General features: G+C 39.2%; 2 protein-coding genes across 6 annotated transcripts in view; one reads left to right on the top strand and one right to left on the bottom strand.

The window, feature by feature from the left end:
* Positions 1-403: 403 nt before the first annotated feature.
* usp6nl (USP6 N-terminal like) overlaps positions 404-13,834 on the top strand; it is a 233,461-nt gene continuing 220,030 nt past the window's right edge. For 2 of the 4 annotated variants that reach the window (XM_059987360.1, XM_059987358.1), the window contains exon 1: positions 13,525-13,824. Coding sequence is in view for 1 of the 4 variants with exons in the window: in XM_059987357.1 (XP_059843340.1) it covers positions 419-463 (45 nt within the window). In the remaining 3 variants the exon portion in view is untranslated. Of the gene's footprint in view, positions 464-13,523; positions 13,825-13,834 lie in introns of those variants that run through there. The other 2 variants (XM_059987357.1, XM_059987359.1) reach the window with 2 other exon arrangements.
* The window catches only part of LOC132403733 (uncharacterized), a 66,958-nt gene continuing 58,487 nt past the window's right edge, over positions 5,364-13,834 (bottom strand). For both annotated transcript variants that reach the window (XM_059987366.1, XM_059987365.1), the window contains exon 2: positions 5,364-7,081. In XM_059987366.1, the coding sequence (XP_059843349.1) occupies positions 6,200-6,877 (678 nt within the window). In that variant the 5' untranslated portion in view covers positions 6,878-7,081 and the 3' untranslated portion in view covers positions 5,364-6,199. The remainder of the gene's footprint in view (positions 7,082-13,834) is intronic.

The raw sequence follows: 13,834 nt of genomic DNA, 5'->3' as shown, positions 1-13,834 counted from the left end.
TCTTGTCTATCAAGTGATGATCAAAGATCCAACAATGCCATTTTTTAGTATAGGGGAATTATCTCCAGTGACCCAGCTTACACTTATCCCACTATAAACATCATTAAAACAGTCTATTTGATGTTATCATATTGCTGTTTCCAGGAACTTGCATAAACTGGCTGCATTGTTTTTTTTACGTCTCAACCTTGTCTAGACTTAGCAGTATTTTAATGGCTATCAAATGCTTTGGGAAGTTCTGAAAATGTCATGGAATGCAATTCCATTTTTGAAGGTGGGATTGTCACAACTGGGGACATGAAGGGGACATTTAAGGGAATGATGGTTCTTTCTGTGTTGTACATAGGTGGATAACTTCATGAGGTCTGTTTTCCTTTTTCCTTTTAAGGTACACAGATGCCAATTCTAGGTATTCAACATGCATCTAAATAGATCTGGTCTCCTGACAACATTGATTAAGAAGGTATGTTGGCTCATACAGTATATTTATGAGCAATATTCTATTCTGTAGCTCATAATTAGAAATGCCTCCCAGATGTCCAGTTTTGAGCAACCAGGTCTTTACTTGGGCTGATTTGCAGCGATTATAGTATTATAATAACATCATATGTTATTCCCCAGCTGAAGAGGGCAATGGAAGTGATATGTTTTTAAGTCTCTCCTAATTGTCAAAACTTCTCTTGAGGTGTCTGTTGCTTTTATTTGTCTTTTATGCATTTCTGTCAATGTCTCCAACATCATTCTTCCTTGCTTTGATCTAATGTTCAAAACTCGGTGAGAAAATGTTACTGTAAATTTAGATCCTCATACTTGATGCCATAGTTGATTAGTCTTTGCTTTAGTACCAGGCTTTTCATCTAGACTTTAAAGTCACAAATCATAACGAGAAATAGGACAGACTGCCAATGTTTTGATCAACTGCAGCTCATGAATAGCAAAAGAAAAGCCAAAAATTACATTTGAAATGACTGGACTATCAGGAAGGAAGTACAGCAATCGGTAAGGGTTTGGAGAAGATCATAAAATAAAAATTTCCACAGATGCTTATTAAATCACTTGTTGATTATTTCTTTTGCACTTTTTGTGGCAATGGCCTATTTTTATGTTTATTACTATTTTCTGTTGTATATGATTTTTACCAGCATTCACTTTGGGGGACAAAATACATTTCCTGTTTCTGAACAGAATTTATAAACCCTTTTTCTGAAACTGGTATTACTTTGTGTCTCATTGGAAAAAAAACAATTTTGTCTCAGCCTTTTGCAGTACAGTACTATATGACTTTTGTTGATGTCAGGAAATGCAGTTGTAAAGATACAAAGTTAATATGATGTGGGTTTGGGAGGACATACTGTATTGTCTTTGACTTTGTAGTGTATCTGATCAGGTGTTCCTTCTCTTTAATATATTGGAGACTAACAAACATTTATATTTTATTTAAATATCTGTGACTTATTTAGACCAGAAATATTTTCCATAACATATTCTTCAGCTATTTACTTTCTATATCCAAGAAGATCTTGATTTTCAATTGAACACAAGGAATTTGTGGTGAAACATTAGTATACATGGAACTTTTATTAGTATGAAGCCTTTGAAGAGGTATAACATCTCAAGATTTACAGGTGTATTACTAAACAAGATTTGGCACCAATTTACAAGAAGAGAACAATAAGATTAATAAGCTCAAGAAAAAGACATTGAGTTTAGGAAGAGAATTCCACAGTTTTGAGCCACAACCTGAAGCCACAGCCACCATTGGTGGAATTATTAAAATTGGGATGATCAAGAGGCCAGAATTAGAGAGGCAGATGTTTTAGAAGATAGTATGGCTGGAGGAAATTACTGAGGAATCTTAAAATGATTGATTATTTATAAAATCAAGGTTGTACCAAACTGAAACCTCACATGTGGGTGAGTGAGAACTAAATGAAAATGACATGATTAAGATGTGTGAGCAGAGTTACAGATGACAATACACAGATGAACCAGTGCTCCTAATTTAATTAAGAATTGATTTACATGCTGTTTTCCAATTCCTCCTGAATAATTGTTCTTTAATTCCTGCACAACAGATTATTGAAATAACTGAAAAAGTAATGCATTAATGGAAACAAAATTGCAATCATTTAATGTTTATGGAGGGTAGAACAAGGAAGGCTAACCATTAGGATGCAGCAAAATAGTCAAGTCTAAATGTAACAGAGGCATAAATGCGAGGTTCAGTAGGTCATGATCGAAGCAGTGATGGAACTGGTGATACTGAAAGTGGTCTTGGAGATTGCCAAATTGTGAAATATGTTGTTTTGCAGCAGCAGTTAAGTGAAAAAAGAGTTACAATAAGAAATAGAATAAAAATAAATAGTGCAAAAGAGAACAATATAGTGAGGTAGTATTCATGGACCATTCAGAAACCTGATTATACAGAGAAGAAGCTGTCCAAAAACTTTGAATGCGGATCTTCAGGCTCCGATATCTCCCTTCTGATGGTAATAATCAGAAGATGTTTGGATCCATTTTGACGATTATAGTTTCCTTTGTCGATTAAAGTGATGAGGGAGATTGAAGCATCATAGAGAGTGCCAGCTGCCTGTCTTTTGATTGGCTGATCTGTACTAGGTAGGGGAGATCCTGCTGCTGTGCCTGGAGAATATGCCCAGGTTTTTGCTGTGTTTTGGATGAGGACTTTGGACTCTATCTTTCAGTCTTGTAGTTGTTATATTCTGTGTTTTTTCACCCAATCTTCTCAGTTTCTTTTTGTGCGGTGTCGATGTGCCTGATCTGTTTTGGGTTTTTATTTTGTGCGGGAAGAGGGATTTGGGGGTTGATGATCGTGCTGCCTTTCTTTTCTTTCTTGGTTTCATGGCTACCTAGAGAATTGAAGAATTTCAGTTTTGTATACTTTGATAATAAAATGAACCTTTTGAAGAGGGCATGTCCTGGATGGTGATTGTCCTCATTGAATGCCACCTTCTCGAGGCACCATCTTTTGAAGATATCCTTGTTTCTGGGGAGACTATTGCCCATGACGGAGCTGGCTGAGTCTACAACCCTCTGTATTTTTATTCAATCTTGTGCATTGTAACCTTCAAACTAGGTGATGATGCAACCAGTCAGAATGCTGGTTGTGGTACCATCTGTACTAAAATGTTTTCTTCACAGGATCAAATATCATTGTTAAATTTTCAAACAGTCATTGGTTTTACCTCAGACCTTCGCCAAGGAAAGGACGAACTGATGACTGAGATAGAAAGCATGCTGTAGGGCTGAACACAATGACTATATTTAATATTTAATGGAGGAAATTCAGAAGTGCAGTATGGAGGTAAAGTACAAGAGGAGATCAAAGATAAAGTCCTAGAAGAGATCAAAGATAGACCTTTGGTGCAGAGAAAGGAGAGAAGCTACTCATGAACATTCATACTTGCTAAGACAGGAAAGAAAAAAGAGAAACCAGGTAAGTGCAGTCTCACTTATTTAAAGCTATGAAGAAAGATGGTGTCGCCAACCAAATCAAAAGCTGTAATTAGTTGAAGTATAGATTCAGTCACATTAAAAATCATTTGTTGTTGTGATACAAGTAGTTTCAGCACTGAAGTAGGTATATAAAGGTGATTGGAGTGACTTGCAAAACGAAGAAAAGTTGGGTAGGCATTTGGAAGGAAACCACAGAATTCAAGGAATTCAGAAAGATGGAAGTTGGAGGCAGTAGTAATTTACAATGACAGAATTAATTTACAGAGAAAATTTTAACAACTATGAAAGGGATAACGCATGAAAGAGAAATGTGACGTGTGTGATATCATGCGTTTAGGAGCAATAAGTTCCTGTTAAGTTCAAGGGTAAACCTGGCAAACTTAGGGAATCTTGCTGACGAGAGACATTGAGGCTCTGGTCAAGAAAGAGACAGAAGCATACTTTGAGCTTTGGAGGTTGAGATCAAGTGAATACCTTGATGACTATAAAAAGATTAAGAATATTCTTGAGGGAAATCAGGAGAGCAAAAAGACATTATGAGATGGATCTGGCAGGTAAGTTTAAGAAAATTCCAAAAAGGTTCTATAGCTATGTGAAAAGGTGGTTAGAGAGTGTAAAACCCCTTGGAGATCAGCAAGACTGCTTATGTCTTGAACCACAGGAGATGGTTGGGACTTCTAATGAATATTTTTCCTCTTGTTTACTGAGGAGAAAATCATGATTGCTCAAGAGATAAAGGAAACAAGTAGAGCTGTCTTGGAGTACATTGATATTACTGAGGAGGAGGTGCTCGCAGCATTTCAGCACATTAAATTTGATAGATCCCTGGTACTTGACTCAGTGAATTCTCAGACTTTTATAAGAGGCTAAAGAGAGGAAATTACAGAGGCCCTTGCTGAGATATTTGCTTCATTGTTGGCCACTGGTTAAGTTCTTGAAGACTGGAAGGTGTCTAATGTTCCTTTTTAGAAAAAGGATAGAAAGGACAAACCAGAAAACTGCAGGCCAATCAGCCTGACATCAGTAGTGGAAAAGTTACTGTAGGGAATTCAGAGGGACTGGATTTCTCACCATTTGTTTTGTGCATGGGAAGTCCTATTTGACAAACCTTGTAAAAAGTTCTGAAGAGAAATAAAAAGTAAATGAGGGTAGGGGAATGGATATTGTCTGTTTGGACTTAAGCAAGGCCTTCGGCAACATCCCACATAGTAAGGTTAGGTAGATAGGTAGATTTAAAATTGACTTGGAGATAGTAGAGGATTGCATCTTTAGAGACACCTGGTAAAAAGGAGTTTCAAATATTTATACAGATCATTTGAATGAAAATGCATAAGGCTTGAGCAGTAAATTTATAGATGACACAAAATTATGAGGTGTTTTTGATAGTGAAGGAGGTTATCATAGATTACAGGAGGATCTTGAAGGGGGAAATGCGCTGAGGAGTGGCAAATGGATTTCAATACTGTTAAGTGTGAGGGTGATGCATTTTGGAAAGTGAAACTAATGTCACAGTTATACAATGGGAGGGCAGCAGGGAGTGTAAGGAAACAGAGGGACTTAGTGTATGGTTCATTGAAGCAGCATCACAGGTGATGGTTTATAAAAGTGCTTAGCAGGCTGACCTGCATCAGTCAGGATAATAAGTATAGGAGTTGGGATATTATTTGGCAGTTGTACAAGACGTTGGGGAAGCTGCACTTGCAAAAGGTGAAAAGGGAGGATTTAAATGAATACGAGAAAAAACTTTTTATCCAAGACAATATGTAAAAAGAAAATGGAAAGTTCGGATTAAGTCAAATATGTTCAGTTCTTATTTCTCTTTACCTTCAACTTGAAATATCTAATTACTGAGACATTTGATGCAGAACACACGGTCTGTTGAAAATTTCAATGTTGTGTTTTTAATTATTCACCTTCACAAAATAAGCAAAATTTTGAGCATTGACTGACAGTGTTTAGACTGATGATGAAAACAAGTTATGTCCTGCTACCAGAAATTTCACTGTCCAAACACTGCACCAGACTTGTTAATCACTCACGTCTATTAACTAAATTATCTACTGAATGTTAACACTTGTGTTTCATAAACTGAGTCATTTTCAATTCAACAAGTACAAACAAGAAAAGTGTAACCATTACCTGACACAAGGAACATACAATGTTCATCCCTATTTAAAATAGCCCAGAATATTGTGGTAATTATTTTTCTGTAAGTGAGAATTTGAACCCTAACACTTTTAAAAAGAATAACCAATTATTTTGTTCTGCTAACACCCAATAAGGCACAACAACATAAATACTGTTTATAGCTTTAAATTACATTGCAATGCTTTGAATAATCTGCTGTTGACTTTGAAGAGCTGTGAGTCAGTTACACAGTCAAATAGTATTGTCAACTTGGTTCGTTGGCACTATTTTTTGCTTCTAAATCACAAGTTGGAAATCTCGCACAGGACACGAATTGTGTGGTTAAGTCAAGTCAAGTCAAATCACTTTGATTGTCATTTTGACCATAACTGCTTGTACAGTACATAGTAAAAATGAGACAACGTTTTTCAGGACCATGGTGTTACAAAAACTAGTACGAAAACTAGACTGAACTATGTAAAAAAAAACACAGAGAAAGCTAGACTAGACTCCAGACCTATGCAGGACTACATAAAGTGCACAAAAACAGTGAAGGCATTACAGTAAGTAATAAACAGGACAATAGGGCAAGGTGTCAGTCCAGGCTTCGGGTATTGAGGAGTCTGATCGCTTGGGGGAAGAAACTGTTACATAGTCTGACTGTGAGAGCCCAAATGCTTCGGAGCCTTTTCCCAGACGGCAGGAGGGAGAAGAGATTGTATGAGGGTTGCATGGGGTCCTTCATATTGCTGTTTTCCTTGCGGATGCAGTGTGCAGTGTAAATGTCAGTGATGGTGGGAAGAGAGACCCCGATGATCTTCTCAGCTGACCTCACTATCCGCTGCAGGGTCTTGCGATCTGAGATGGTGCCATTTCCAAACGAGGCAGTGATGCAGCTGCTCAGGATGCTCTCAATACAACTCCTGTAGAATGTGATGAGGATGGGGGGTGGGAGATGGACTTTCCTCAGCCTTCGCAGAAAGTAGAGATGCTGCTGGGCTTTCTTTGCTATGGAGCTGGTGTTGAGGGACCGGGTGAGATTCTCCGTCAGGCGAACACCAAGGAATTTGGTGCTCTTCACAATCTCTACCGAGGAGCCATCGATGTTCAGCGGGGAGTGGTCACTCTGTGCCCTCCTGAAGTCAACAACCATCTCTTTTGTTTTGTTCACATTAAGAGACAGGTTGTTTGCTCTGCACCAGTCCATTAGCCGCTGCACCTCCTCTCTGTAAGCTGACTCATCGTTCTTGCTGATGAGACCCACCACGGTCATGTCATTGGTGAACTTGATGATATGGTTCGAGCTGTGCGTTGCAGCACAGTCATGGGTCAGCAGAGTGAACAGCAGTGGACTGAGCACGCAGCCCTGGGGAGCCCCTGTGCTCAGTGTGATGGTGTTGGAGATGCTGCTCCTGATCCGATGGTTCAGTGAAGTATTGTCTGGGACACCATCTACTTTCAGGTAGGTGGGCAAATCCTATCAGGAAAAAGTAGGGAATATAAATATTCCTTAATTAACCTATATTTTTCCATAACAGAACTCATTGTTCTTCTTGCTGTTTCTTAACTTGTTATCCATGATTAGTTAAGGTACAGAAACAATGTAGAGAGGCCATGCTAAAAGACCAAAAGACTCTGAGACACAGGAGCAGAATTAGGCATTCAGCCCATTCGGCTCTGCCGCTTCATCAAGGCTGATCCATTTTTCTCTCAACCCCAGTCTCCTGCCTTCTCCATATAACCTTTCATGCCTGACTAACCGAGAACCTATCAACTTCCGCCTTAAATGCACCCAGTGTCCTGGCCTCCACAGCTACCCGTGGCAGTGAATTCCACAGATTCACTACCCTCTGGCTAAATAAATTCCTTCTTGTCTTTGCTATAAATGGATGTCCCTCTATTTTCAGGATGTGCCCTCTATTCCAAGATTCCCCCACTAAATGAAACATCCTCATAGCAGCAAAACTATACAAAATGACAACAAAACAGTTGTTGCTTGCCTGTGACCACCTCGGGGTTGTTATACTTGCATGAAGTACCCTCGCTTCAATGAAATGATTGTTTTAAAGAGTTGAATCCTTTACTTGACCCTTTGTTATCAATTAGCAAACATACAATTTTGAAGTGATATTAAGTATTATCTCAGCGATTAGCAAAGATATAACCTTCCCTGGCCCAAGCTACAATCTGCCATGAAATAAGCAAGAGAGCTTAACTTATTTCCTTCACTTTTACTACGCCACCACTAATGTGCCTAGTTACCATAATATAATGCAAGCATAACACAGAATACAAAGCAAATAGAGAACATGTACATGACTTCTACAATCCTCTTCACATTTATTCCATCTAGGCCTTCCAACATTTGATAGGTTTCAATAAGATTCCCCTCTTCAACCTTCATTCTTTAAATTCCAGCAAGTACAGGCCCAGAGCTTTCAATCACTGCTCATGTGATTACCCTTTCATTTTCGGAAACATTCTTGCGAACCTCATCTCAACTCACCTAAGTGTCAGTACATCCTTTCTCAAATAAGGGGCCCAAAAGTGCTCATGATACACTGTGAGGTCTCACTAATGCCTTAAACAGCCTCACCATTACATCCTTACTTCTATACTCTAGTCCTCTTGAAGAGAATGCCAACATTGCATTTGCCTTCCTCACCACAAATCAACCTGTAGGGAATCCTGCATGAGGACTCCCAAACCCATTTGCACGTCAGATTTTTAAATTTTCTCTCTTAAGAAAACAGACTATACTTTAATTTCTTCTACCAAGGTGCATTACCATACATTTCCTGAAAATGCATTCCATCTGCCACTTCTTTGCCCTTCTGATCTGTTTAAGTCCTTCTGCAGTCTCTCTGCTTCCTCAACACTATTTGCCTCTCCAACTTATCTTCGTATCATTCACAAACTTGGCCACAAAACCATCAGTATCATCATCCAAATCATATAAAATGTAAAAAGAAGCAGCCCCAATACAGAACCCTGTGGAACACTAGTCACCAGCAGCGAATCCAAAAAGGATCCCTTTATTTCCACTTCTTGCCTCCTGCCAATCAGCCAATGCTGTATATTTAAGGTGGAAGTTGATAGTTTCCTGATTGGTCAGGGCATCAAAGGATATGGTGAGAAGGCAGGTGTATGGGGTTGAATGGGATCCAGGATCAGCCAAGACGGAATGGCACAGCAGACTCCATGGGTTGAATGACCTAATTCTGCTCCTATGTCTTGTAGTCTAATACATTGCCTTTTTGACATGCTTTTCTATCTCCCAGTTAAATTTATAGATCACATCCTGGCCTCTATGTGAAGGCCAGTAAAAACTCCCATCAGAGTGTTCTCACCTTTGCAGTTTCTTATCTCTATCTACAAGGGTAATCTGAAATCAAATCTGAGAATTTGATTTCATTTTTTTTTAAATCAGCAGAGCCACTCTTCCTTCTCTCCCTACTACCTGGATTACACAATGGATTGTGTATCCTTGGATATTAAACTCCCAAATACAAGAGTCTTTCACCCATGACTCTGTTTTACACACAATGTCATACCTGCTTAACTCTAACTGCACTACAGGATCATCTACCTTATTTTGTATACTGCATGCATTCAGATATAACACCTTCAGTTCTGTATTTGTCACCCTTTTCAGCTTTGTTCCCCTTTCACACTGCCATCCATCTATGTACCAGATAGTAATTATTACTGATCAAGTTGTAGGAAAAATGTAATTGCCTGGAGAGACTGCAGAGTGTTGTGAATTTAATATTTGAGTAATATTGTCAACATGTTAAGTATTTGTTTAAATGGCATACATTATCATGTCATCACGTGATATGTGGCCACTTGCTTAAAAGTAAAAAAAAAATTAGACATGAGTTATCTCCCAACTCCCTTATTTTCTTTTCAGCTAGTTTTTTGTTTTGGAATTACAAAACATAACAGTGGTGACAAGGAAGTTTTAAGTGAACCCGAGATTGCCAATTTATTGAAATGCAGCGAGATGTTAACAGTTAAAAGAAAAAGCAGTGCTGCATGTGCTTCTTCACAAGCAGACAGGGATGTCAAGTTAAATAAAGGAAGAAAATGGAATAAGTTCATGGGTTCATAAACAGCGAGTAATAATGATAAATGGTGATAATCAAATTTTTAAGAAAGCAATGTGGCTGCATCGGAAAGATAGATGTGTTTGATTGCACAAGAGCTAACTGGAATATCTTTACTGAGCGAATTGAGCAGTATTTTAAATAAAATGGAATAGCCAGTGAGAAACAAGTACTAGTTTTGCTGAAGTCATTGAATAGGAAAGCATACAGTTTGCTTCAAAGTTTGACTGCTCCAACCAAACCAACCAAAATGAGCTTTGCTGATATCGTGAAACATAGAAAACCTACAGCACAATACAGGCCCTTCGGCCCACAAATTTGTGCTGAATATGTCCCTACCTTAGAAATTACTAGGCTTACCTATAGCCCTCTATTTTACTAAGCTCCACGCACCTATCTAAAAGCCTCTTAAAAGACCCTATCGTATCTGACTCCACTATTGTTGCCGGCAGCCCATTCCATGCACTCACTACTGAGTAAAAAACTTAGCCCTGACATCTCCTCTGTACCAACTCCCCAGCACTTTAAACCTGTGTCCTCTTGTGGCAACCATTTCAGCCCTTGGAAATGTGATAGACATTTGAAACCGAGACCATTGTTGATTGGAAAATGCTTTAGGTTTGATAAGTGGAATCAAAGGGAAGGGAGTTCATTTCAACGTTTGTAGTTGAATTGAAGAGGTTGTCTGAGCATTGTTGGTTCAGTGATGGGTTTGGATATCAAGCTGTCAGCTACAATTGTCCTTCAGCCATAACTCCATGATACCCACAATGTCAAACCTGAGAGATTGCTTAGTTTGTGGAATCATACAAGAAAGCATTCAAAAATGGATTCCACCTGAAGCACAACTTACATTTAAGAGTGTAGTTGAAATGGCTGTTATCAATGGAAACAGCATTCAGAGACACAATAGAGTTGCAGTCAGGAATGAAAGTGAGCGTGAAAAACATTGCAAAGTATTAACAGAAATCTGGTGCACTGAGTAAATTATGTTACTGTTGTGGCAGGAGTTCATATACACCAGACAATGCACGATTAAAGATGAAACGTGCAGAAAATGTAACATAGTAGGATACATACAAAGAGAATGTTAATTAATTAAATTTGAATTGAACAGTGGTTCAGCTGTTTCAATCATTCCATAAAATGAGTTTCAAAGATACTGAACTGAAACCTGCAGATATCCAACTAAGAACTTGTGCTGGAGAAAAGATGATAACTCCTTGTGGAAATGACTTTCTTAACAGTGAAATACAATGACAAACAAGCCACATTGGGCTTGGATGTAGTAAAAACAGGAGGGCCAGCATTGTGGAGCTGTGATTGGCTGAGACAACTACAACTTGTTTGGAGATGCATGCACCATTTGAATGACACATCCCCTGCAAGAGTCAACAGAAAGTGAATTAAGGAAATTTCTGGATGATGCCACAGCAGTGTTCAAGAATAGCATTGTGAAACTCAACATATCAAGAGTAAAATAGTGTTAAATGAAAATGTTCATACCCAAGTTTTACAAAGCCCATCCAGTTCTTTATACCAACCGTGGTAAAGTAGCCAGTGAGCTAGATCATATGGAGGTTGAAGGAATTCTTTTCTAAGGTAGAGTGGAACCCATAGACAACACTAGTGGTCTCATTAGCCGAAATGAATTGATCTGTGGTGATTTTTGAGGTCACCGTCAACCCAGTATTGAAAGTAGATCAATGCCCTTTATCCAGGATAGAGGATATCTTTGTAAACTTTCTGGAAGGAAACACTTCAGCAAAGTGGACTTAGTTGTGCCTACCAAGAGATGGAGCTGGAAGAAGTGTCCAAAGTGTTTTTCATCATAAACACTCATAAAGGGCTTTGGTGTTATAATCCACTTATTTTTAGAGTAGCATCTGCACATGCACTCTGACAGAAAGCTATGGACCAGGTGCTCCGTGTTACCTGGATGACATTATTTTACCGGTGAGGATGAGAAGGAACATCTCTAAAATCAAAGACAGGGTGAAAATGTTTAAATGAGTATGGGCTCAGATCACAGTGTGACAAGTGTGAATTCTTCAAACCAAGCATCGCTTACTGGCATACAAGGATTACACAAGTGTGCTGAGAGATTTCAAGCAGTGGTGGATGCTCCAAGGCCAAAGGAAATGTCATAGTTTTGGTCCTTTTTAGGGTTTCTCAATTACTATAACAGTAGCCAAACCTTACTACTGTGCTCCACTCCTTGACCTCATGACTACAAATCGGGAAGAAATGGCAATGGACAAAGCAGTATGAGGTGGCTTTCAAAAGGTAAAGGAAATGGTGATGTTAGTCACTGCATTCATAGTTAGTCACTATGATCCACATTGCCCAGTGAAGCTTGCCTGTGACACCTCGCCTTATGGTATAGGTGCCTTCATGTCACATGAGCGGTGGAAGTGAACGCCCCATAACCTTTGCATCACATTCCCTTACCACTGCAGAGAAAATTTACACACAGATTGACAGAGAGGTCTTGAGACTGGTTTGAGATGTAAACTATATAGACCAGTACATGTATGGGAGAGAGTTTACCATCGCTACTGTTTGCCAATCAATAGTGTCCATTTTCAATCCACAGTAGGGAGTTCTACTGACAGTAACATGATGAATACTAATATGAACTCTTTCTTGGAGGGCATGAGTACAAGATGGAATTCAAAAGGACAACTAATCATGGAAATGCGATATTGTCCCATTTACCCTTGAAAAAGGAAAGACTGAAATACTTACAAAAGAGGACATTCCTCATGATGTCATTCCTCTAATGCCAATCAAGTCTCCCTATAATGGGAGAGATGATCGAAAGGGAAACCAGAAGAAAAAAAAATGATTAAGATCAGTGCAGTTGTCAATTCCACAGAGAAGAAGAGGTGGGAGACCTTTCCCAAGATCTGAGGAATTCTAGTGAAAAGTCATTGACCTGAAATGTGCACTCATTCTGCATGGTAGCCCTCTGTCCTGCTCAATTTTCCTGTGTTTTTTGACTTTAGTTCCAGCAGCTACAGTTTCTTCTGTTCTTAAAAAGTCTTGCCGAATAACCCATATCAATGCTGTGAAACCTGGTGCACAACATCAGAGATCCCCAACATCCATGCCATCTTTTCACAGCTACTACAGAAGCATAAAATCCATACCACCAGGTTTGAGAGTACTTACTTGAAGCAATGGTTAAAACCCTAACCACTACCTCAGTAGAACACTAGTACAACAATGTACTTTATTTTTGTCCTAATTTTGTCCTTTCTTGAACACATGAAAACAACATTACTTAAGTATAAACAAACATTTTTTTTTCGTGTGAATGTTCTGTATCTTTTGCCTGTGATACAATTGCAAGTAAGTTCTTCCATTGCATCCTTGCATCGATGTACTTGTACACATGCAATGAATTCCACTAACAAAGGCCCTGGAAGAACTCAGTGGCTCAGCAGACATCTATGGTGGAAAATAGTGGATCACACTAGGACCCTTCATATAGACTTGCTCCAGATTCCTTCATCTAGTCTCTTGTCTCCACAATAAACTCAACTTCAACATTAAAGACTTGACTTTCCATTATACTATGAAGCTGAACAGCCTACAACCCCAACCATCTCTATCCCGTTCCAACGCATTCATAGTTACCACAAAGCTTTGCAGCTTATTGCCTGCCTGCACTTTTTCCCTGTAACTATAGTACTGTATTTTGCATTCTTTTATTGCTTTTGCACTACCTCAATATTCTGATGTGATGTCAGTGATCTGGGGGGATGGCACACAAAGTTTTCCACTGTACTTCGCAATAAGTGATAATAGTAAAGAAAGAATACGTTGGACGGCGGCCAGCACCAGGTGATATATGTCATTGTCCCAGGTGTGGGTGATGGGACACTGCCCAGTGGCCCGGAAGTAATTGGCTGGGCAGTGGCGCACCCGCAGCGTGAGCTCCCGACAATTGACCGGCGCTGCTCTGTCCCAGGTTGTTCTCCCGATTGTCGTCCAACCACCGGCTCCTTATCGGTCGCTAATCGGATGAAAAGCAGGGAAAATAGCTTCTTAACCTCTCTGAAATAACATGTAGCGCCAGCCGCCACACGGACCGTTTCCACAGCAGGTTAGGGAAA

Source organism: Hypanus sabinus, chromosome 13 (assembly GCF_030144855.1).
Source record: "Hypanus sabinus isolate sHypSab1 chromosome 13, sHypSab1.hap1, whole genome shotgun sequence".
Lineage (NCBI taxonomy): Eukaryota > Metazoa > Chordata > Chondrichthyes > Myliobatiformes > Dasyatidae > Hypanus > Hypanus sabinus.
This window is presented reverse-complemented; position numbering and strand designations above follow the sequence as displayed.